This window comes from Helianthus annuus, chromosome 13 (genome assembly GCF_002127325.2).
Source record: "Helianthus annuus cultivar XRQ/B chromosome 13, HanXRQr2.0-SUNRISE, whole genome shotgun sequence".
Classification (NCBI taxonomy): domain Eukaryota; kingdom Viridiplantae; phylum Streptophyta; class Magnoliopsida; order Asterales; family Asteraceae; genus Helianthus; species Helianthus annuus.
Genome location: NC_035445.2, coordinates 158,008,721 through 158,032,876, shown reverse-complemented (window position 1 = coordinate 158,032,876; position 24,156 = coordinate 158,008,721). Strand labels below are relative to the sequence as shown.

The 24,156-nt window shown below is 33.9% G+C and overlaps 1 protein-coding gene and 2 long non-coding RNA genes across 7 annotated transcripts; 1 reads left to right on the top strand and 2 right to left on the bottom strand.

Moving 5' to 3' along the window:
• Nucleotides 1-3,530: 3,530 nt before the first annotated feature.
• On the bottom strand, nt 3,531-5,972 carry LOC110899987 (ATP-dependent Clp protease ATP-binding subunit ClpA homolog CD4B, chloroplastic). 5 transcript variants are annotated; one of them, XR_002570689.2, is made up of 6 exons: nt 5,829-5,972; nt 5,621-5,730; nt 5,388-5,550; nt 4,786-4,833; nt 4,222-4,311; nt 3,531-3,917 (listed from the first exon to the last, which is right to left on the bottom strand). XR_002570689.2 is itself a non-coding variant. In XM_022146886.2 (6 exons), the coding sequence occupies exons 1-6, from the start codon at nt 5,930-5,932 to the stop codon at nt 3,750-3,752; spliced, it is 576 nt and encodes a 191-aa protein (XP_022002578.1). In that variant the 5' UTR covers nt 5,933-5,972; the 3' UTR covers nt 3,534-3,749. The 5 variants fall into 5 exon arrangements, 3 of the variants coding, with proteins under 3 accessions (XP_022002578.1, XP_022002577.1, XP_022002579.1); XR_002570690.2 differs by having other exon boundaries at nt 5,388-5,499; XM_022146886.2 differs by having other exon boundaries at nt 3,534-3,917; nt 5,388-5,446; nt 5,621-5,727.
• A 2,386-nt stretch (nt 5,973-8,358) lies between these two features.
• On the bottom strand, nt 8,359-23,662 carry LOC110899988. Its single transcript, XR_004876432.1, has 9 exons — nt 23,297-23,662; nt 23,070-23,140; nt 22,439-22,530; nt 22,248-22,339; nt 22,020-22,162; nt 21,810-21,892; nt 21,362-21,436; nt 20,795-20,916; nt 8,359-8,786 (listed from the first exon to the last, which is right to left on the bottom strand). It is a non-coding gene; the product is annotated as an uncharacterized LOC110899988 (long non-coding RNA).
• Nucleotides 11,090-13,378, top strand: LOC110899989. The gene is made up of 3 exons (XR_002570694.2): nt 11,090-11,296; nt 12,259-12,334; nt 13,293-13,378. It is a non-coding gene; the product is annotated as an uncharacterized LOC110899989 (long non-coding RNA).
• Nucleotides 23,663-24,156: the final 494 nt, after the last annotated feature.

Below are 24,156 nucleotides of genomic sequence, written 5' to 3'. Positions count from 1 at the left end.
TACCATTTACTATATAATATTTATATTAATTGTAGATTTTGGATGCACAAACTCACCGTACATCTAAAGAACTTCAAACCCCACCCCAAACACGCACGTGTAATTTGACATCGACTGTTGATCCATATATACCAAAGGTAGTTTATATCACTTTAGTTATTATTTGTTTTATATTATAACAATGGTTTATTATTATAGATGCAGCTTTCCTCGGATGTTCCTATTCAATTAGGAATTAATGATTTTTTGACTGATGATATTTTACTACCCGATGGATTTTTGGACACAATGAATGCGTCTGAATGCCCTCAAAATCAAGATGTTGAACAACAAATGTTAATCAATTATTTAATATTAGTTGTGTGCTATATAGGATGGAGATCATTTCAGAACTCATAAAGTTTTTTAGAATTTTAAGAACTGATTAAGATTAATTGATCAATGGTTTAAGTTAATAATGGCATTATTGTAATTAAAGGAATTGTGAGTGACATTTTAATAGCTGAAAAGGGTATTTTAGGAAAAGTAAAACAAATCAGTTGCTAATTTTTCTCCATCTTTCTCTAACTTAAAATTCGATAGTATCTTTAATTTAATGTTTTAGTAGCTGAAAAGCGTATTATTGTAATTAAAGGAATTGTGAGTGTCATCTTAATAGTTGAAACGGATTGTTTGATATTTTAGGTTATGAAGCCTGTTGTTCAAAAGTCCCAAACGGAACAACCAAAGCCGAAAAAAGCTATGGCAACAAAAAACAAGTCCAAAGGCAAACGAAAACAGGTTCAAGCTAAATTGACATATCAAGAAAAACAAGCCGAAAAAGTGAAGTTACATTTGCAATTGATCGAACTAAGACCCGAATGGCATAAGAAGATGGTTGGTCGACTAGGTGGATACATCGGGAACGACTGGGCTACTACACTTCCATATTCAGCTCCTGAGAATATGTTTCCTAGCAAAAGTGGTACCTATATTGAGGTCGAATCAATGTTAGTATTATTTGTCAAAGACTGGGTTGATCTCACCATTGTGTTTTGGTTTACTTTGTAAGTTGTTATCACTATAATATTGTATAGATATAACTGAATTTATTAAGTTTTATCATATATTTTATTCTTGTTTAAAGGTACTTTTATAAGGAGTCAGAGGCTAAAAAAGGCAACCGATGCGCCTTTTTAAATGTGAAGGCAATCACAGGTGATATGTGCAAAAGAAATCCTAGAGAGGTTGAAGATCACATTTTCAGTTTAGCGACTCATCATGTCGATAAAGATTTCATTCTTGCACCGTATTTGGCTGAGTAAGTTATTTTGAGTTAACTTGCTTTTATTTTATTACTATGATTCACCTAACTATTCTACAACGCTAATTTTGTAGTTCATCATTGCCCAACACATAGGACATGTATATATTTTGGATTCAACAAAGATGAGAGGCGAAAAGAATGCTTCTAATTATCGTCTTTCAAGCCTAATTCCTACCGCCTTAGGATCCGAGTTCAACTACACAATGGTCGATGTATGTGCGTTTGCTATTTCTAAATTGTTTGAATTTCGCTACTTTTAAATAATAATTTGTTAATTTATTACAGTGTAAGCAACAAAAGGGTGGATGGGAATGTGGCTACATGGTTCTCCAACATATGTTTGACTTTGTCAATTTGTATCAAAACCAATTTCCCGATGAAGTAAGTAACATATACTTGTTTATCAATTTGTTACTTAACTGTTTATTTTTTTTAAACTTAGAAGGTTTAGATGTATATAACATGTAAATATATACATAGCTTTATTGCCGATGTTGTTATCGGTTTTTCTCTTTGCCTTTAGATTTATTCTATAATATTTATAATAACTCTTTCTATCTACTTTTATTTTAGATGTGGCACGACATGAGAGAGGCTACGGATAATGAAATAGATGTTTTGTTGATGACGTTGATGCCAAAGTTTTTTAGCGAGTTAGGTATTCCGTTAGTTTAGCTTATGTGTAGTTTGTTATGTATTCACAAATGATTGTAATTTGACGGGTTTATTACCGAATTGGATGTCTACGGGTTTATTTTGGATTTGACTGTGTATTGTTTTGGTTTGATTTGAAAATGTTCCACCATTGTTGTATATAAGGTTGATGTATTTTTTTCTAGCAAATGTATTTTTGGGAAATACGTATTCAGTAAATGTATTTTTTTTCAGCACATTATAAGATGGTGTTAAAATGGTATTAAAAGACGGGGTTCACAAAGTTTAAGCCGGTGTTCAAATAGAACACCGTCTAATAAGAGTTGATTTTAAGTCGGTGTTCAAATTGATTTTAAGCCAGTGATTTTAAACCAGTGGGGCTTAAGACGGTGTTGAAAACACCGTCTTAAAACCCATTTCACCCGTCTAAAAATCAGTTTTGTAGTAGTGGTCCTAATAAGCCTTGGGCAGTATTTATAGAATTTTGTAATATGGTATGATTAGCCAATATTTCTGCCAGTTTATCAATATGATGGCAAAAGAAACTATCCCTATTTATCTTATGAATTTGACATTAATATCCACCCTCACTTTCAGTAGTAGAAAAAACTTGGGGTCTGTTTGGTATGGGATAATGGAATGGACGAAGGTATGGAATGGACGAGGTAATGGAATGGACGAGGGAATGCAATGGATCATTACCATTCCATGTCTTGTTTGGTTACCATGTGTGAATGAAATGAGTTATTATTGTGTATTGTTCAGTAGAAAAGAAAAACTGAGTAATAAAATCAGCGATGAGTGGTGGTGGTGGTGGTGGTCGGTGGTAGTGATTGTGGGTGGTTATAGGTGTTGGTGGTGGGTGTTAGCGGCGGCGATGGGTGGTAGTGGTGGCGGCGAGTGGCGGTGCGGCGGCGATGACGAGTGGTGGTGGCAAGGTGGTCGTTGGTGGTAGGTGGCAGCAAGGGTGGCGGTTGGTGGCGGCGGCGACGGTTGGCGGTGGCGGTAGCGGTGGCGGTGGCGTCGGCGATGGTGATGGGCGGCGGCGGAGAGTGTCGTTAGCGGTTGGTCGCAGCTGTGGGTGATAACGGTGGCGAGTGGGTGGCGGCGGTGGCTGTCGGGGTGAGGTGGTGGCAGGTGGCGGCGAAGGCGTCGGTGGTGGGTGGTGGTGGTGGGTTGTGGCGAAGGTGGTGGGTTGTGGTGTTGTTGATGAATGGTGCAAGAGGGGATGGAATGGAAAAAAAACATGGGGGGTGGAAGGAATGATTTTGAGGGAATGGAATGCATTTTGGAATGGGTGATTCCATTCCATTGACCAACCAAACACCCTTTTCTTCATTCCCTCGTAATCATCCATTCCATTCCACCTCTCATTCCTGCATACCAAACACTACCTTGGTGTGCACAATAGTATGGGATATACCGTAATAAAGGCAGAGAGTGCGATAGCTCTCTAGTAACCACCACTTAGTGTATGGTATGCATGATATGTGCTAATGTATTATTTATGCTCGGCTCGTTCGAGCTTTTTTTCGAGCCAATCTCGAGTATCTCGGCTCATTTGCACCCCTAGTTTCGAGTTGCTTAATCTTATTAAGTTTAAAAACTATTTGCAAAAATCCAATAGATGAGAAACAAAGCATTTTTCGACTGAAACAAAGCATTGTTGATTAGAAAATGTCAAAATGAATTTCACGTCGTTCACAACCATCGTTACCTGGCGAAGAACCCTTGCCGTTATAGAGTTCTTTGTATTGAGGTTAGTTTGTAAGAAATTTGAAACTTTAAGTTAGGTATTCTTGATATCTGATGAGATAATGTGTTGAATGTCCGCTTCAGTTACGGTTGGGCCCTCTTCTCCCGCCTCGGTCTTGGCTTTGCTCATCTCTTTGTTTTTTTCCATAAGAGTGGATGATTGAGTTTTAAGATCCATTCCCCAATCACGTAACTCCCCAGCCTGTCAATAGCATAATATTAGCATCTCATGTGTACAGAAAAAAATAAATGTGACACCATGTGTGGATTGGCTAACAGGTCAAAACAGGTTTTGAGTTAAAACTTGGTTGACCTGTCACTCCGTCAGATTGGTTAACCCGTCCACATTTTTTGGCATTTGAGCCGTTCCATTTTAAGTTAACAATTTTTTAGGGTTTATCCATGTAACCTGTTATAAATAAAACATAACCCTAAATCAACCCATTCAAAAGTAAATGGGTCAAGTTGTCACACATCCATAAAATTCACAAGAACAAGCACAGTACCTTTTCGAAATCTTGGCCACAAACAGCTTTGTTCTTTTCTTTTGTTATTTGCCTAGGTTCTTTCTCGAGCTCTCTAGCTTCTTCTGGGAGCTGAAGGGCAAAGATCGTAAATTAATAGCTGATCATCAAAGTAAAGCAAACAAAATATACACAAAAACTCTAATACTAAAAAGATGCAGAATAAACTGCAGAATTATGAATTGCAAACTAAAACTGCAGAATTATGATAAAATTACACAACACATTTTTTCATCTTTCAAGGACTTGGTGATTGTCTTGTGGAAAAACAAAAGGAAAAGAACAAAAATTATCTTTTTAGCGATTTAAGAATTCATCTCTGTTGAATATATTTGTTTTTTAAAAGTTATCAGCCACTCATGACTCATCAATTGAATTACTCAAATAACTTTTTATAATTAAACTTATAAGAAAAACTTAATACACAATATTTCTTAAAATAATTTTCTGAACATCCCGATATAAGTTTTATTAAAAATAGATTTGGTATCGTTCTCGAAGCCTCTTTAAAATCTGTATGGTTTCATCAACTGTGGGCTCGGGTACCTTTACGGGCTGGAAACGTCTCTCCAGTGCTGGGTGCAGAGTTATCACCTGAAAATCAACAACATAAATCACAAAGAACCTTCATTAAACTCAAAATGAGTCTTAAATACAAAATGCAAACAGGAACATGTAAACATGGAGATGTGATAAACATGGAAACATGGAGTGTTTAAAATGGTCTAACATCCAAGCTAGATAATTTACTACCGAGATCATGTACATTCAAACCAATAAGCTTTATTTGCAACCCGAAGTTGCATACCTCTCATCCATTTCACATAACAAACCTCCTACATACCCTAACTTTGACCAATTTGACCCAAAACTCGTATAACCGTTAATTTCAGTACAGTTTCAACTCGCATAACCATTAATTAACAACAAATCCACTTACATAACACTCATATTTCACAAATTCAAACACAATTTAACTTAAAACACTCACCAAATCCACGACAAACATATCCGAAACAGTTTGTAGTACAGTTTCAACTCTCATAACCGTTAATTAACAACAATCCACATGAATAACACTCAAATTCACCTATCCAAAGTTCAAACACAAAATCATTAGCTCAAACTATATATAGTTAAACGATTACCAGTATTAAAACCAGATCTGAATAGAAGACGATGAGGATTAACACGAGCAGCAGCGGATCTAGGAGAAGTTAACTGCTAGTTAGTTGAACCATAGCCTTTAGTTCTCTGGATCTTTGAAGGTTTGAAAATGGAATAAAATTGGCAGATTCAGATATACAACCGCTAAAATCAACCAAAAACAACAAATTTAACAACAGATACAAAGTAAACTAAAGCTAGATTAAACGATTACCGGTATTAAAACCAGATCTAAACAGAAAACGATGAGGATTAACATAAGCAGCAGCTGATCTCGGAGAAGATGGTTTATACGGTACCAAGAGGTCAACCCCAGTGGATCTTCTGTCGGATTGAGAGAAAATGAACGATTCAACACAAATAACAAACATATCAGACTCAAATAACAAACAAAAAACTTTAGATATGGTTTAAAACGGTACCTAGAGATCAACCCCACTAGATCTTCTGTCGGATTGAGAGAAAATGAACGATTCGGTGGTATTGAAACCCTAGATCTGGAAATCGTGTGGGAGAGAGAAAGCATGGAGTTGGGGCGGATAATGAAAAGATGAGAAACCCTAAAAGATATATTGATCTACCCGTGTTTTTAAATTTAATGGATGAGATTGTTTTGTGCAATAAACTGTTGTACGCTATGCATTAACCAGATTTTAAGTTCATGGGGGCCAAATGACCAAAATTGCCCTTTGGATATGTATTATATATATATGTGTATATATATATATATACATATATATATATATATAGGGTAGGGATATGGTAAAAAGTGTCTAAAATGTAAGAAGGGTAAGAAGTGTTTTAAACCATTGGATATTTGATCTAATGGTTGAGATCAATAGGGTATAAAAATGTAAATTGTGTTTTAATTAGAGGGACCTTATGTAAAATTGAAGGGCAATAGTGTCTTTTTCAATGTTTCAAGTATGGTAACCGTATCCTACACAAACAAAAACACCTACATTCACTCCTTTTCCTTAAAAATCGGAATTAATAATCAATATCTAAATCGAAAGCCTCTGTGTTTTATATAAGATTCAAGGCGTGGTGTTTTACGTTTAGAAGAACTGTAATCAGATTCATGGTGTGGTGTTTTAAAACATCTGGATAAATTGACTATGATTCAAGTCATGGTGTTTTATCTGGAATCCAGAAAACACCATGACTTAAATCATAGTGTTTTATCTGGAGACATTGTTCAATACAAAACATGACTATGATTCAATACAAAACATTCCCAGATTTTAAAACACCATGACTATGATTCAAGTCATGGTGTTTTATCTGGACAATCAATACAAAACATTCCCAGATTTTAAAACACCATGACTATGATTCAAGTCATGGTGTTTTATCTGGAGACATTGTTCATAGCGTGGTGTTTTAAACATCTGGAGACATTGACTATGATTCAAGTCATGGTGTTTTATCTGGAATTCAAGTCAGATAAAACACCATGACTTGAATCATAGTCAATGTCTCCAGATGTTTAAAACACCACGCCATGAACAATGTCTCCAGATGTTTAAAACACCACGCCATGAACAATGTCTCCAGATAAAACACCATGACTTGAATCATAGTCAATGTCTCCAGATTTTTAAAACACCACGCCATGAACAATGTATCCAGATGTTTAAAACACCACGCCATCAACAATGTATGATTAAAAGATGTTGCGATTAAAAGATGATGAAGAATATAAAACAATCGGATGTATAATGTTTCCTAAAATTTCTCCTAATTCAAAATTCGATTCAAACCCTAAAAAAACTAATCGCCAATTTTTTCTTTGGGGCAGTTATTCTTGGAAATCAATTAAATGATAAAAATGTCAAATTACTAATATACCCTTTCGAATTAATTAGGATAAAGGACACTTGTCATTCCCAAATTATTTCTCACACTTCTCACAAAAGTCCCACTTTTTACAGGATCCTATATATATATATATATATATATATATATATATATATATATATATATATATATATAGAGAGAGAGAGAGAGAGAGAAATCGAGAGAGAGAGAGAGAAGCATGTTATTGTACAAATTGTCTTAACATACGCTGAGTATAAGATGCAGTATCAACATGCAATTTTTTTTGAACGTGCGATTTTGGTTTTTTCCAGCAACATGCGAATTTTTTTAACATGCGAATTTTTTTTAACATGCGATCTTTGGTTTTTCAACATGCGAGATTTCCTTTCTGGATTATAACATGCGAACTTGCCATAGCGTACGCTTTATACGTTAAGGCATTTTGTACTATCCACTTTTTGTCTCTATATATAATTGGAAATTGGAAAATGAATAGTAGATTGTTTTTTATAATAATGTATTTTATTTTACTTTTAATTAACCTTAAATATATTTTTTTTAGTTATAAATTTTAATGATTTTCTTTTTTTTAATATTAGTGTTACTGTTTGAACAATATTGGTACCGGTGTCGTATAACATCAGTACAGTTTTTTATTATTAACGTCATCATGTGTCTATTATTATGTACGATTTGATAAAAGTTCTAATCGAACGGGTCATATAAAGTTAATTTTTTTATCATCACAAACTGAACATTTACCGACCAAACAAAATCGGTATTCGAATGAGTCATTTATAGTTGATTTTATTTATTATCACAAACCGAACATACACCGACCAAACATTGGTATTTGAACAGGTAATATAGAGTTGATTTTTCTTTATCATCACAAACCAAAATATACCGAGCAAAAAACATCAGTAATGGTACCTTATTCGTTTTTTGTAGAATTCTCCATGTGGCGGTATAAAATTATACACAAAGTAAAATTCACAATATAGTATTTTTTTAGTATCGTAAGATATATCGAGTGTATGTACGATACTAGTAAAGCGTCCGGGAATCCCACTAGTATTAAATATATACATACGAAGTGGATATTCTTAACCATTGCAACCTATCATGCAACAATAGTTAAGAGACATTTCTATATCGGGTCAAGCCATATTAATAAATGAGTTGTTTTTCACATATATATATGGTGAGGGTGAGCCGAACGATAATCAAGCGTGTTTGACCCAGGTAATTACATAATAATAGAAAGAAAGGGTTTTTTTTTTTGCTTTTTTTTTTTAAGGTGAACTTCATAACAAACGGCTAATTTACACCCGCAAGACGCAGCCCGCCACCACTAATTATCAGAACTATGTTGTCTTAACCGGGTCCACGCCTGGTCGAGAGGGACGTTAAGCTGTCCCCGAGAAAATTTCCAGCCTTTTGCCACATGGCAGGAGTTGCACCTTCCACAAGAATTGATCCTCTAGAGAAAATGCACTATAGTAGAAAACTCGGGCTGAACCGGAGTCCTTCCCCATCATTTCGAATGCATCAACTAGCTGTGCTTGAATCATTTGCAAGAAAGAAAGTTGTTATGCTATACCTGCATGTCATATTAGGGATGAGCTCGGTACCGACCGGAACCAAAAGTACCGGTACCGAAAATCCACAAAAATGGGTAACGGTACCGAATATACCCGGTACGGTACGGTTCGGTACCGGAACAGTACCGGTATTTGAGGGTAAAAAACGATAAATACCAGTACCAAACCGGTACCGAAAATGTTAAAAGTCTATACCGAAAAGGTACCCGATTCGGTAAATTAGGTACCGGCACCGGTTGGGAACCGGTACCGGATCCATTTTGCTCATCCCTATGTCATATTGTCATGTGGCTACAGTTGACTTATTCACGTAATATTGACTTTTGTAGCTCCTTTATTGCAGTTAGTATAGACAGCAAATAGGACAAAACATTTATAGTTCGAGTCACTCGTTTACATGACAGCAAATAGGACAAAACGCTTCTAGTTCGAGTCACGCGTTTTCATGGCCCGAATTAATATATTAATTAAATTAATTAATTAATTAATATTAATTAAATTAAAATAAAATAAACGAACTTAATAAATAGTACTTTTATTATTATAATAATATATAATTTTTAGCACTTTTATCATTTTAATCTTCTAACAATAATTATTTCTTTATTATTTCTCTTAACTTTAATGATTTCTATTATTACGGGTTAGGATAAATGCTAACTGATACCATTTGCTCATCACTGATCAAGAGTATCGTATGAACAACAGTATCGTACAACTTTTTTTTGTTGATTTTCTTCAACTTTTAATGATTTTTTTTAGTTTCAGGGGTAGGGATGAGCTCAGTGCTAACCGATACTGAATCGGTACTGGTATCGAAAATACCGGTTACTGTACTGGTATATGAAGGTAAGAACCGGTAGCGATCCGATACTACGAACGACAAAAGTCGGTACCGAATTGGTAATTAAAAACTTTCAGTTCGGGAAATTCGGTACCAGTACCCAGTACCATTTGCTCATCTCTAACCGTGGGTTACATATGAACAACATCATTACCATACGATACTGGTATATGAAGGTAAGAACCGGTAGCGAACCGATACTAGGAACGCCAAAAGTCGGTACCGAATTGGTACTTAAGAACTTTCAGTTCGGGAAATTCGGTACCAGTACCCAGTACCTTTTGCTCATCTCTAACCATGGTACATGTGAACAACATCATTACCATACAACTTTTTTTGTTGATTTTTATTCTGTTATCTTTTAGTGTTTTTTTTTTTTTTTTTTTACATTTTCTTGTTATTTTTGTCAGTGGTTCAATGCATAACACGCTCGTAGTGATTTCAAAACACATATAAACACAAACTAAATAATAAAAGAAGTTCGCCGGCAGCGCGACGAAGTTGATATACCAAGTTTCACTAAAATTAATATGAAACCTTTTAACAATTTCTTTTTATTTTTTGTTTTTTTCTTCAAATTCTAGGATATCTAAATATTAATTACAGCTTATTATTAATGCTACATGGCAATTTCTTCTTCAAACTTATAATTATCCTTTTATTTTTATTTAAAAAATCTCCTAGTTTTAATTTAAGTTATATATATGTATATATATAATCTATTCTCTAAGTTTAATATTAGATCTTCCGTCCCTTAATAACTACACTGCGTCTTCAGCTTACACAATGGATATTTTAAGTGTATTATATATTTAAATAACATTTTGCTATATCTACACTAATAATTTAATAATATAAAAGCACGACTAAAGATCAAATACAAATACCCTTATCATACAAAACATACGAATAAAGTAAAAATGTAAAAAAATGCAGTGGCATTTTTGATATTATTTACTCGTAGAGTAATTATCAAAATTACTCTACAAATGATCTTATAGGGTAAATTTTGATCTTATAGAGTAATTTTGTAAAATGTTCTTGTAGGGTAATTTTGATCTTGTAGATTAATTTTGTAGAGTATCATAATTAGTCTACAAATGATTTTGTATGGTAATTTTGATCGTGTATGGTAATTTTCATCTTGTATGGTAATTTTGTAGAGCAATTTTGAATTGTATATTTGTATGTTATTTGATAAACTTGCAAAGTAATATTGATACACCTGTAGAGTAATTTTGATGCAAAGTAATTTTGATACACTTGTAAAGTAATTGTAACACCCCAAAAGTGATAAATTATGCATAATTTTTAGAAATTTATTTTTTTAAATTTATTTAGTTAAAGAATGTGTTATGATATATGCCTAAGAATGGAAAATGCCTAGAAATAAATAAACACCAAATCTAGAGGGACTAAACTTGACAAGATGGAAGGAACTTGTGTTTTAAATAAACAAAGCTCAAAACACACACACTGTGTGCGTATTTGAGATCGACCAGGCCAAAGGAAGAGGGGTAAACCCTAAATTTCAAGAAATCTTCAAATCAAAAAGGGAATTGAAGGATTTTAGGATGCATGTATCAAGATTATCGATCTCCTAAGTGTTCTTCACTATCAAGTAAGTTAAATTTTATGATTTGGTGATGTTGGGTGAATTGGGTGTTGATGAACTCGTGAATCTAAGTGAAGTTAGGATGGATATGTGATAGAAACACCTTATTAAACTTGAATTATGCTTAGATTTCTGATTGTTAGGTATATTTATGAAAAACCCATTTGTAGTGGTTCTTATGTAGGATGATGATGATGTATTTAATGTTAATTTGATGATGCTTGAGGTGTATGACAATGGATGTTATAGATTATTGATTTTGAATTTGAATTAAAATGAAAGTTATGTGAAGAATTAGTAAGAATCATGCTTTAAAAGCTTGTACATAATATTTCACAAATGCGAAACCCGCCAAGTGTTCGATGAAATGCCTAAGAGAACAAATATGTAAAATTGTATGCAAGTTGCGGGTAATTATGTATGAAAAGTGATAATGACATGATTGTTAGCGAACTAAGATGAAAAATGTGATTTAAGTAAAGATCATATGGGACTTTGATTGTTAGTATGATGTGTTAGAAGCGTGCATTAGTAGCTTGTATTCTATGCATAAGGTTATGGCACACCAAATACACTTAGTTGATTTTGTAGTTGGGTGATGTGGTTGTATGATATGTGGATTTTTCTAGCAAGCTAAAGTTGGGTTCAAGGGTAGCGTTAAAATTGGTCAATCTTAAATGACGTTGATAGTTGTGGGATTATGAGATGAAAAATATGGAAGGATTTGATTATGTTGAATGTACATAATTAGTGTATTAAGCTTTTGTCACAAGTGTTATATTAGAGAAATCGTTAAATACATGCTATATCAATATGTGCTAAATGTAACAACATGAAGAATTATGAGGAATGAAAAGATGCGACTTCAAGCTTATATTTTGTGTTGATTGGAATTTGACAAATAAAGTATAATGTAGAATGTGTGTTTATACTAATGAAATGGTAACCATGATGACATGAAAGTATAGGATCATGTCAAGATGGGGGAAACATGGAAGGATACATAAAGGATATGAGGAAGCATACACGAGACGGGCACTCGAGGTAAGTGAATCTCGATTCACTTTTTAGTAGGTTTAATAAATTTTTTTATACTTATGCTTATGAAACATCATGAAAGAACAAGTAATAATTAGAAGTAATAACCTAATAATGCTCAGTATTGACGAAGGTTGTTATTTAAGTCGAAAGTAAATTGGTGGGTACAAACGGGTCAAATATTAGGTCATGGGATGTGTAACGTAATGTAATTCGTTATGGTTATGACCCCAGGTAAGAATTTATAGTCATTTATGAAAGGGAAATGTTTTACGGTTAATTAGAAACAAGTTTTAACTGTTTCGGATGTGAATTGGACAAGATAAGATAGTTTTGGCGATTAAAATGGAAGCTGTGCTGGGCACTACCGTAGCTTACGGTAGCCACCGTAAGCTACAGTATGCACTGAAAGAAAGGATTTGTTTTCGTGTTAGTGTAAGAAATTGTATCAGTAAATATGTTTAGGAATCTAGTAGGCACGTAGGTCGTTTTGTATATCGCCTATATTATGTTAAGTTGTGAATATGTCATTTCGGCATAAGCGTATGTGTATGAAGTGGTAAGCATGAGCTAGTGTATATAAATTCGTAAATGATTGTTTGTATGTAGGTAGGGACGTAGACATGTATAAGGTACGTTTGCATATAGGTGTATGTGATAATAGGCGCGTAAGGGTGAATGCATGTGTGTATGAATATACGATGCTATAGATATCAGTATGAACGTTATCAAGGCGTCGGAGTACTTACGATTACTAATGATGTGCTTTGAGTTTGGAATGTAATGCAGGTATGAGATTGCCGGATTCATGAAGGAATGAAACCGGGTTTGGATAAAGAGTATTTAAGAATGCGCTTGGACAATTCCACGTTTACTTCATAGAATGCTTTTCAAATTTCTATTATATGGTTTAATGTTGTATGGTGTTAATGACTAATAGTTGGGTTGTACGTGGTGTCCACAGGTATCGCTCGGGTTTTCTCTACCACTAGCGAAGTGAAACAGACATAGATCGAGTTGAGAGCAAAGGATTGTACGGGAAAGAAAGGTCACATAGTTTGTTTTAAATTGGTCATGAAGCCTTGACATAATGTAACATTGTGAATCCTCTCTAATGAACGTATTGCAATTTGTAATTGAGTCTTCATGTAATTAATATGACTTTTTAAGAACGAAATTTTTAGGCTCATATTTTCCGCTGTGTCGTATTTAAGTTCTTACAGGTTGGTCTTACAGGGATTTGTTCATAATACGAATGGGTCATGCCCGAATTTTGTTAAATAATAGTATGATACTATTACTTTTTCGGATTAGAAAATCTGGGCATTACAAGTTGCTATCAGAGCCCTGGTTTGAGGGAAATCAAGTACGAGGAGGTAAATACTTGGACTCAAACCTGTGTGCTCTTGTGACAAGGAACCCGTACAATCCGAGACTCGATCAAGATCTAAGGGTAGAAGCAAAGGTAAGTATGTACTTAAGTATGTATTTGAAGAAAACTAACAGTATGTTATGTGTAAGGTAAGCATAATTGTTTGGAGAGGATGATCTGTGAATGCGGTCTAGGACCGACATCAAGGCATGTGATAAGAAAAATTGACCCCAGGTACGTAAATTTAACCTGTGGGTACATGTAACGGTAAAATCTATCAAGTGAAGGAAAATTTCAAAAAGGAATATAATAATAGAATGGTAATGAAGTTTTCAAAATATTACACGTGCCGAAACCTAATTCTTTAGACATAAGGTGACGATTACATGAAGACACGAAACTAGTATGTGGATTGTGTACCTGGCCAGTACACAAGAAACATATGACGTTCGTGAGACCGTGATAACTGTTACAGGTATGTCCGTTAGAATTAGGTAGTAGGTGGACGTGAGGGTGAAGGGAAATGTAAGACTTTCAGGGTTTTGAAAGTACCAAATACACATGAGAAGTATGAATGATAAGTTAGAATCTGCTAAACGGGTTCGAAACATGAAAGGAATGAAAGATATGAATGACATGTTAGAAACCGCGAGACGGATTCGAAACATATAAGGGAATGAATGATAGAATGAAAAAGCTTAAAATTCGTAAATGGGCATGAATCAAATAAGTAAGAATGAATGCCAAGAATGAAAGGCTCAAAATTTTAAGTAATTATAGATTGAACGAGTAAATATTAATTAAGAAGCGGATATTATTCAAGTTATGTTTTGAACTTATATATATATATATATGAATATAATTATGCTCATATATTGTATTCAAGAATGGTTGAAAGGATAAATGAGTTATGCGGGTCAAATGGTGATTGCCATTTGAACCCGGTATTTAATGTTTGAAATGGTCAAGTTATTTAATGGTAGGAGAGCATGATGTACGGTAATGTTACTGTCACAAACTGGAAGGAAATAGTCAATCAAGGTATGGATAACGAGTTAATGGATTTTGACTTGCGTTAGGTATGTATAAAGGTTATGCATTTAATAGGAGCTTATTGCTCGACTAGAGAGGGGTGTGTTAGAATTGGGTAATTAGTAAGCGTAGGTCAGAATGTATTTACAAATGGACTTCCGAAAAGTCAAACAAAGTATGTGGATAGTTATTAAACTAGTATTAGTAAAATAGTATGAAGTATTTGATTCGCCAAGTACAAAACGGACGCTTAAGGTAAGTGATTTCCGAAATCTCTTCTTATTTATAAATGAAGTTTGGTATGTTGTATATAAGGAACCATGTAAGAATTTATGGGTAAGGGTAAGTACCAAGGTAAGTTCATATGAACTTCGTCTATCCTTATTGTAAATTAAGATGAATGTTCATCGTGTCAGTGGAATGTTCATTATGTTGCTGAATGTTCATCATGTTAATGGAATGTTCATTATGTTGCTGAATGTTCATCATGTTAATGGTATGTTCATTATGTTGCTAAATGTTCATCGTGTTAATGGAATGTTCATTATGTTGCTGAATGTTTATCGTGTCAGTGGAATGTTCATTATGTTGCTGAATGTTCATCGTGTTAGTGGAATGTTCATTATGTTGCTGAATGTTCATCATGTTAATGGAATGTTCATTATGTTGCTGAATGTTCATCATGTTAATGGTATGTTCATTATGTTGCTGAATGTCCATTGTGTGAATGTTCATTATGTTGCTGAATGTTCATCGTGTTAGTGGAATGTTCATTATGTTGCTGAATGTTCATCGTGTTAGTGGAATGTTCATTATGTTGCTGAATGTTCATCGTGTTAGTGGAATGTTCATTATGTTGCTGAATGTTCACCGTGTTATGGAGTGTTCATTATGTTGCTGAATGTTCACCGTGTTATGGAATGTTCATTATGTTGCTGAATGTTCACCGTGTTAGTGGAATGTTCATTATGTTGCTGAATGTTCATCGTATTAGTGGAATGTTCATCGTGTTAGTGGATTGTTCATCGTGTTAGTGGAATGTTCATTATGTTGCTGAATGTTCACCGTGTTACTGGAATGTTCATTATGTTGCTGAATGTCCATCGTGTTAATGGAATGGTCATTATGTTGCTGAATGTCCATCGTGTTAATGGAATGTTCATTATGTTGCTGAATGTCCATCGTGTTAATGGAATGTTCATTATGTTGCTGAATGTCCGTCGTGTTAATGGAATGTTCATTATGTTGCTGAATGTTCATCGTGTTAATGGAATGTTCATTGTGTTGCTGAATGTTCATCGTGTTAATGGAATGTTCATTGTGTTGCTGAATGTTCATCGTGTTAATGGAATGTTCATTGTGTTGCTGAATGTCCATCGTGTTAACGGAATGTTCATTGTGTTGCTGAATGTCCATCGTGTTAACGGAATGTTCATTGTGTTGTTGAATGTTCATCGTGTTAATGGAATGTTCATCATGTTATTGAAATGTTCATCATGTTTGTTGGAAGTTAGTCGGTTATGTTTGTTTGTAATTGCATTGATTTGTGTTGATATGGTTGTAGATAAGACTCAACTTACAAATAAGTGAATGTGACTCGTATGTATATGTACATGTAGAAATGGAACGTGAGGATATAATTATGATGATCAAAGGAAACATCATAGATAATGTAGGAATAGAATGAATCGAATTGAAATGTTTTGAATAAGTAGAAACATGAGTGTATTATGTTTATTTAGAAGGAAAGGAACAAGTAGGTAAAAAAAAAACCTTAGGATGTATAACTGATAGAATGATGAACGAACTGTTAGTAATGAAATGTGCTAGGAACTAGCACTTTAAGGTGTAATGACATTAATAAGGACCTGGATAAATTTTCAATCAAATTACGTGTATGTAAAGGTAAATTACATAATTTAAGAAAGTACGAACAATGCGTACAATTATGTTGTTTGAGAATGAAATCTGTAGCCGAGATCCCTAATATGTCCAGCACGTAATATGCAAATCAAATAAGTGCAATGAAAAGATAAGAGTAAGTGTGAGAAAGGTTTCGGGGACGAAACCTCCTTTAAGGAGGGTAGATTTGTAACACCCCAAAAGTGATAAATTATGCATAATTGTTAGAATTTATTTTTTTATATTTATTTAGTTAAAGAATGTGTTATGATATATGCCTAAGAATGGAAAATGCCTAGAAATAAATAAACACTTAATCTAGAGGGACTAAACTTGACAAGATGGAAGGAACTTGTGTTTTAAATAAACAAAGCTCAAAACACACACACTGTTTGCATATTTGAGATCGACCGGGCCAAAGGAAGAGGGGTAAACCCTAAATTTCAAGAAATCTTCAAATCAAAAGGGAATTGAAGGATTTTAGGATGCATGTATCAAGATTATCGATCTCCTAAGTGTTCTTCACTATCAAGTAAGTTAAATTTTATGATTTGATGATGTTGGGTGAATTGGGTGTTGATGAACTCGTGAATCTAAGTGAAGTTAGGATGGATATGTGATAGAAACACCTTATTAAACTTGAATTATGCTTAGCTTTCTGATTGTTAGGTATATTTATGAAAAACCCATTTGTAGTGGTTCTTATGTAGGATGATGATTATGTATTTAATGTTAATTTGATGATGCTTGAGGTGTATGACAATGGATGTTATAGATTATTGATTTTGAATTTGAATTAAAATGAAAGTTATGTGAAGAATTAGTAAGAATCATGCTTTAAAAGCTTGTACATAATATTTCATAAATGCGAAACCCGCCAAGTGTTTGATGAAATGCCTAAGAGAACAAATATGTAAAATTGTATGCAAGTTGCGGGTAACTATGTATGAAAAGTGATAATGACATGATTGTTAGCGAACTAAGATGAAAAATGTGATTTAAGTAGAGATCATATGGGACTTTGATTGTTAGTATGATGTGTTAGAAGCGTGCATTAGTAGCTTGTATTCTATGCATAAGGTTATGGCACACCAAATACACTTAGTTGATTTTGTAGTTGGGTGATGTGGTTGTATGATATGTGGATTTTTCTAGCAAGCTAAAGTTGGGTTCAAGGGTAGCGTTAAAATTGGTCAATCTTAAATGACGTTGATAGTTGTGGGATTATGAGATGAAAAATATGGAAGGATTTGATTATGTTGAATGTGCATAATTAGTGTATTAAGCATTTGTCACAAGTGTTATATTAGATACACTTATAGACTAATTTTGATAATTACCCTACAAGATCAAAATTACTCTACAAGATTTTTTTAGAGTAATTTGATAATTATACTACAAGCAAATAGTTACGAAAAATGCCACAACGTTTTTTTTTTTTTTTTTTTTTTTGCATTTTCATGCATTTCATACGTTTTTAAGATAAGACACTTTGTACGTGAACTAACCTATTAAAGCACTGACAAAAGATGAATGTAACTACTTACATTATGATATATTATGGCAATTTCTCCTTCAACCTAATAGTTATACGTTTGTTTTTATTTAAAAACATTTTGTTATCCTTATCATTATTATTATTATTATTATTATTATTATTATTATTATTATTATTATTATTTACCATAAATCTCTCAATTTTAATTTTAATCTAATTCTAATAAAAAAACTCCCATTAATATCACATGTCATTAAATTATTCAAAATTCTAACTAATGTCACATAGCATTTCTTCTTCAAATCATTAACAATATTTATTAACTAATATCTAATTCTAACTAATGATTATTAATAATGTTATGCTATTAATATTACTATCAATATTAATTAAAATTCACGATTGATGATTAAAAGAATATTTAAAGTTCTTATGAAAAGAATACTTTAACTTTTTTTTAACGACGATTATCTATAATTTTAAAACCTATTATTTTATACTTTTTAAAATGAAGATTATGCTTAAGTTTTTTCATATGATCTATAGTTTTCATATTCCATATATTAGTTGTGGTTTCTGATTTATTTTTCTACTTCATAATAGTTTATGCTTAAGGTGAATATTATGAATTAATTAGGTAAATCACATATTTGTAATATGATTTTTGTTTTTTTTTCTAAGGGAAGTGTTTAAATCTTATTTATCCTTCTTTTCAGGTTGGAATGGGTTTATGGTAAATCGAATGATTTATTATTACTTTTTTTTACAGATCAAAAGGATTTGATTCATGTTAGGTCAACGTTTCAACGCCTTTTGTGCATTCTATTATACACACACACACAGACACACATTTTTTAATGATTGATGTATTGTTTATGAGTAGTGAAAACATATCATCAAAAGTATGATATAAGATTTACTCGGTTGAATCTTTCCAATAAAATACGACTATAATTCATTGTTTCCAATATCCAGGGCCGACCCGTTAGTGTAATTGTGCTAGACGACGGTGATATTTATAAAAAAAAAATATTATATTTACGGTGATATTTGTTAACATTAATAGAAGTGTAGTCTGGTGATAAGAACAAAATTTGGTTTTTGTAGAGGGGTGGGTTCAAATCCCACTGCTACCCATTTTCGAAGTATTAATCAACTCACTCACTCTTTTAATAAAGAGTTATAAATGCATCTTTTTTAATCACATCTCTTAATTTAATATGCTAAAATATTTTGTTCACACAATTTTTAACATGATACGTCCATGTAACATTTTATTTAAAAAAATTGTTTCTAACTGATAACAATAGTATACTTAAAATAAGTAACATGTTTTAATTCCTTTCACATATAATATAAGTTGTTATTTGTCAGGTTAAACTCTTTTGATCAACTTATATTTGATTTATGTATTAGATCCCAAACATTATTTGATTAGGGAAATCATCTAGTTTATATAATGGTTAAGTGCTTTATAAGTTTCTTTCTAATATATTGCGTGCCAGGTACAAACCGAAATTACAAGCCTAAAAAAAATTAAAAAGGGCCTCGAATTTTTAATTCGCTTTGAGCCCCAAAACTCTAGACCAGCCTTGCTACTATCATATGTAAAAATGTAATTTCAGTCCCTATGATGAATATATATATATATAGGGTAGGGATCCTATGAGAAGTCCACCCTGTCTGAGAAACTTGAGAAGCATGCTGAACCACACATTTCTCTAACCTTTTCGTAATATACACACATGTATAGTTTAAAATTGACATATATAGTCAATTTTAAACTATACATATGTGTATACTACGAAAAGCTTAGGGAAAATGTATGGTCCAGAATGCTTCTCAAGTTTCTCAATTAGCATAGTGCTTCTCACACGATCCTAACCCTTTATATATATATATATATATATTACACAATCTGTGTAATACGTGTCTATAACCTAGTTATGTATATATAAAACAAGGGAAGTTTAATGGTGTGTAACTGCTAAAATACGTCGTCCAATAGGTGGATGCCAAATGGGATCGACTAGCATTTTTAATTTTTTTTGAACGGCAAGGTGTCATACTTTTTTGGGTGCGAGACACTCCACACCTCCTCCCTAACGGGGAGGCCCGTTGCCCCTCTCCGGCCAGACATGAGTGTTTCAATCGTGCCCTAGCTGGTATCAGAGAGTGACCGGCATCGAAGGAAAAACCCCACAAGTACCTCACCCTAGCTATAGGGCTTGACGAGTTGAGCGCCACCCACTAGTACACAATTCAATTGAAGGTGCGGTTAAATTCTTTTAGAGATGCGGTGTGAGGCCCGCACCAAAACAAAAGGCACCATTAAATCACTTTGTTTGAGGGTGCGGTTGGGGAGCCCGCACCTTTTATAAATGTGGACCGCACCACTAAAAATATGTAATTGTTTGACAATTGCTGCCCCATTAATATTTTTAACCGCACCTTCAATTTAATATATGGAACCATTTAATATTCCAGGAGTTTTCATTTATATTATCCAGTAAAAACCCATAATATTACACAATTATATTATTATCTAGTTATATACTAACAAACATACACACACATATATACTACATACACATATATCAGCAAGTTTTTATTTAACCCGTTAGAGATAAGATAAATGTTAAAGGGTAGAATTCGGGCTAACCTTGAGACGCTTTTCACAATTTCATTCTGGGCCATCAAACGCCTTGAAATCAATTCCGGGATTAAATTTAAGACTAAATCGTCATTTTTGTATTGCGGAAGTTTCACATCTTCTTCCCGTAACTAAAAAGTAAAAACAAATAAAAAGAAGTTGAGATTGTAAATATATAACTAGTAAATTACCCCGCGCTTTGCAGCGGGAATTCGTCGGGTGGATGCAACAACGAACACTCGGTCGGTATCATTCGCTGTAGCAAACGGAAAGGAACCTAAAAAATATAGTCATAGCTAAAAGCGAATTGATAAGCAAACCTAAAAAATATGGTCGTAGGTAAAGCGAATCGACACGTTTTCAGTCCATCTCTTTTTTTAAGTGTAGCTAGACAATTATTCTTGACATCTGAGCTAATGGGTTGTATAAAGATGCATTAATCGAATAATCAGATATGTATGTATCTTACAAACTCTAATTATTTACAAAGTAAAGATAACAATGATAAAAGGGGGTATGCCATTTCTGAAAGGGAAAATAATTAAAATCCAAGCAGATAATGAAAGCGATCCTTACCTTGAAGCCATGCATGAAGTCCTTTTCTTCAACAATAACACATCCAAACGATTTAGTTCCAATCAATCGTGATGGCTGTAAATACATCAATCACATGGACACGTTATACTGATGCATGCAAACTGGGGAATTATGACCAAAACAACAAATGATCTAAAACTATGCAGTATATGGTTAATTACTTAATTAGTTATATATTCAAAAAGCCTTTAGAAGGCAAATACAATATATTTTCTCATTCATCAAGTAAAATGATAAAAGCCCCTTTTACTCGTTAGTCGTTAATAGCTTTTTCCCCTTTTGAACTGTCGGAACCGAAAGTTGGAATCAGGTATGGAAATGGGATGAGCCAAGTAATACTTTACCTGTCATTAAGTCCTGCACCAGTATAGCCTTTTAACTTTTAAAGTGATTGAATATTAAATGAAATGAGAGCATAACGACCCACCTTGTCATCATCTTCATCAATGGAATCATCCTCATCATCGTTAGCTTCTACGATTTCAGCTCCAAAATTGTCATTCTCGAGCGCTTCAAAACGAGTAGACATGCGCCGGAGTGAGTTTGATACGTTGTCATCCATGATGAACATCAACTACAATTACCTAGCACATAGTGTGCGCAAAAAAACTGAAAAGAAATGACATTAGGGACTAACCTTAGACATGTATGGCGTGAGCTTAAATCTTGAATTTCTAAAAGTATCACCACCTTTCACAAACCATTCTAGCGAAGGAGATTCTTTCAAAGGACTTCTTGTCGTGTAATAAAAAATAAGATTATATGCGGTAGCCCCAGGACCTACGTTCATCACAAACCACGATCAGTTCAATTAAAAAACTCGAATGGTCAACATCATTGACTTAATAAACACATAAAGCCAAACCTGGTTAATTGAAGAGACATTACCCGGATTTAATTCATATACCTGTTAGACCTTACTTGACTCGCAAACGGAATAGGATTGCATTTGGTGCTCTTCGGTCCCATGTTTCATATAACCCCGATCTCGGTCTCAGTTAGACAAAGAAAACCCGATTTAAGAATACCTGACTTGATTTTTAAACCAATAATTACCTCAAATTGAAGGGCAGAATACTCTAATCAAATCAATAACTAATGGATTTGGTTTTGCTTATGTTAACATTTACCCTCTCAAAACTTTGCTCCTACAACACAAACTGAAACAGGGTCAGTAATTGGTACATTCATATCAGTTGTCCTATAGAAGAATCAAGATTGTTTAAATTATAAAAACATCATAGAGCTCATAACTGAATGGCAACATCTTTGTGGAGACCCTTATTTTGCCTACTGCAACTCATCAAACAATTTTGTTAATGATGCTACAAGCCTACAACATACAGTTTACTGAGGCATTTTATCAAACAGCTAGAGTGCATTTGTGAATAAAAAAACACATTTTATTGGTCAATTCAACCCCAAACTGACAAGTTATACACCATGGTAGAATTATCTAATACTAACCAAACTATGTCACAATCTTTTATAAGTGTAAATACTTTTTAAACAAGTGGCCATTGATATTCAAAAATTTTGACCATATACATATTACGATATATCTGCATATATTTTTACCTAATAAACTAAATGCCAAATCAGACCAACTAAATTGTGGAGAAAAAAAACCAAAACAGAAGCAAAAAAGACGGTATATGTAAAGCATTCGAAGTGTCTTAACTATAACCTGAAGCGCATTCAACAGTTCCAACTTTTATCCTTTGCAAGTACATGAATCTTCACCATTTCCAACTCAACCTACACACAATCAAGAATAATTGCAACAAAGGTACTTAGACAAATGTGAATAAATTAGAGGAAAAACTAACACAAACATTTCATCAAACACTTGGTATGCACATATTCTAAACATCACAATCAGCGAATAAAAACAGAGATTTAGCCACAACATACTCATATGAACTTAGTGGACAACTGGACACAACGGACAGTAGAGATGCGCTGAACTAAAGGGAAACGACGGTGCAATAGAGGGCAACGATGGTGCACTGGAAGGTATCCGTAGTGAGAGGTGCTAAAGGGAACCAGATGGATGTAATAGAGAGGGTTGGGGTTCGATTAGGGTTTGTGAGAGTGAGAAATTCATGAGGGAGGGAAAACGTAAATGGAAACAAGCGGGAACAGGGCAACAAAAGGGGGGAAAATGTAAATGGAAGATTTAAAGTTGGTGGAATTTGTAAAGCAAGATGTAAAGGTGCGGTGTTTGAGTGAACCGCACCATCAATATAAACTGCATCGCACCAACAAAAGCCTTGTGTACTAGTGACCTCAGAGGGGAATAAACTGCCTCAAGATGGGTTCGAACTCAGGTATCATGAGTAAAACCCAGGTGTATCAACCAGTTGGACTGGATCTATTGGTTGTGAAGTTGCTGCCTTGGGTTCGATCCTTGTGTTTTTTTTTTATTAACAGATTTGCTATTATTGAACAAATTAAAAGCTTACCTTGATTTTTTCCTTTTTACCTTTTTACCTTTTTTTCACCTTTTTAATTTACCTTGGAATAATGAACCCCCAATAATGAACCACTTCCATCCCAACAAATTACTTAGTCAGCATATCACATTATTACAAACCACTACCACATAAAACCTCACTTTTTTCCTTTAAGACTACACGGTATGCAGACGGACCGGCGACGGAGGACGGAGCTCGACGGGGGTGGGCGGCATGGTGTTGGCTCCGGCGACGGGGGTGGGGCCCACCTGGAGGATCGTCCTGAACGGCGAAGAATGGACGTTGGCGACGGGGACG

Excerpts from the sequence above, each read along its gene's own strand:
- LOC110899987 (XM_022146885.2), bottom strand. The coding sequence starts at position 5,932 with ATGCTTTCTCTCTCCCACACGATTTCCAGATCTAGGGTTTCAATACCA. Across the intron at positions 4,834-5,387 it reads CAGATCTGGTTTTAATACTG|GTGATAACTCTGCACCCAGC; the intron begins GTAATCGTTTAA and ends GTTGATTTTCAG. Across the intron at positions 4,312-4,785 it reads GACGTTTCCAGCCCGTAAAG|CTCCCAGAAGAAGCTAGAGA; the intron begins GTACCCGAGCCC and ends TTTGCCCTTCAG.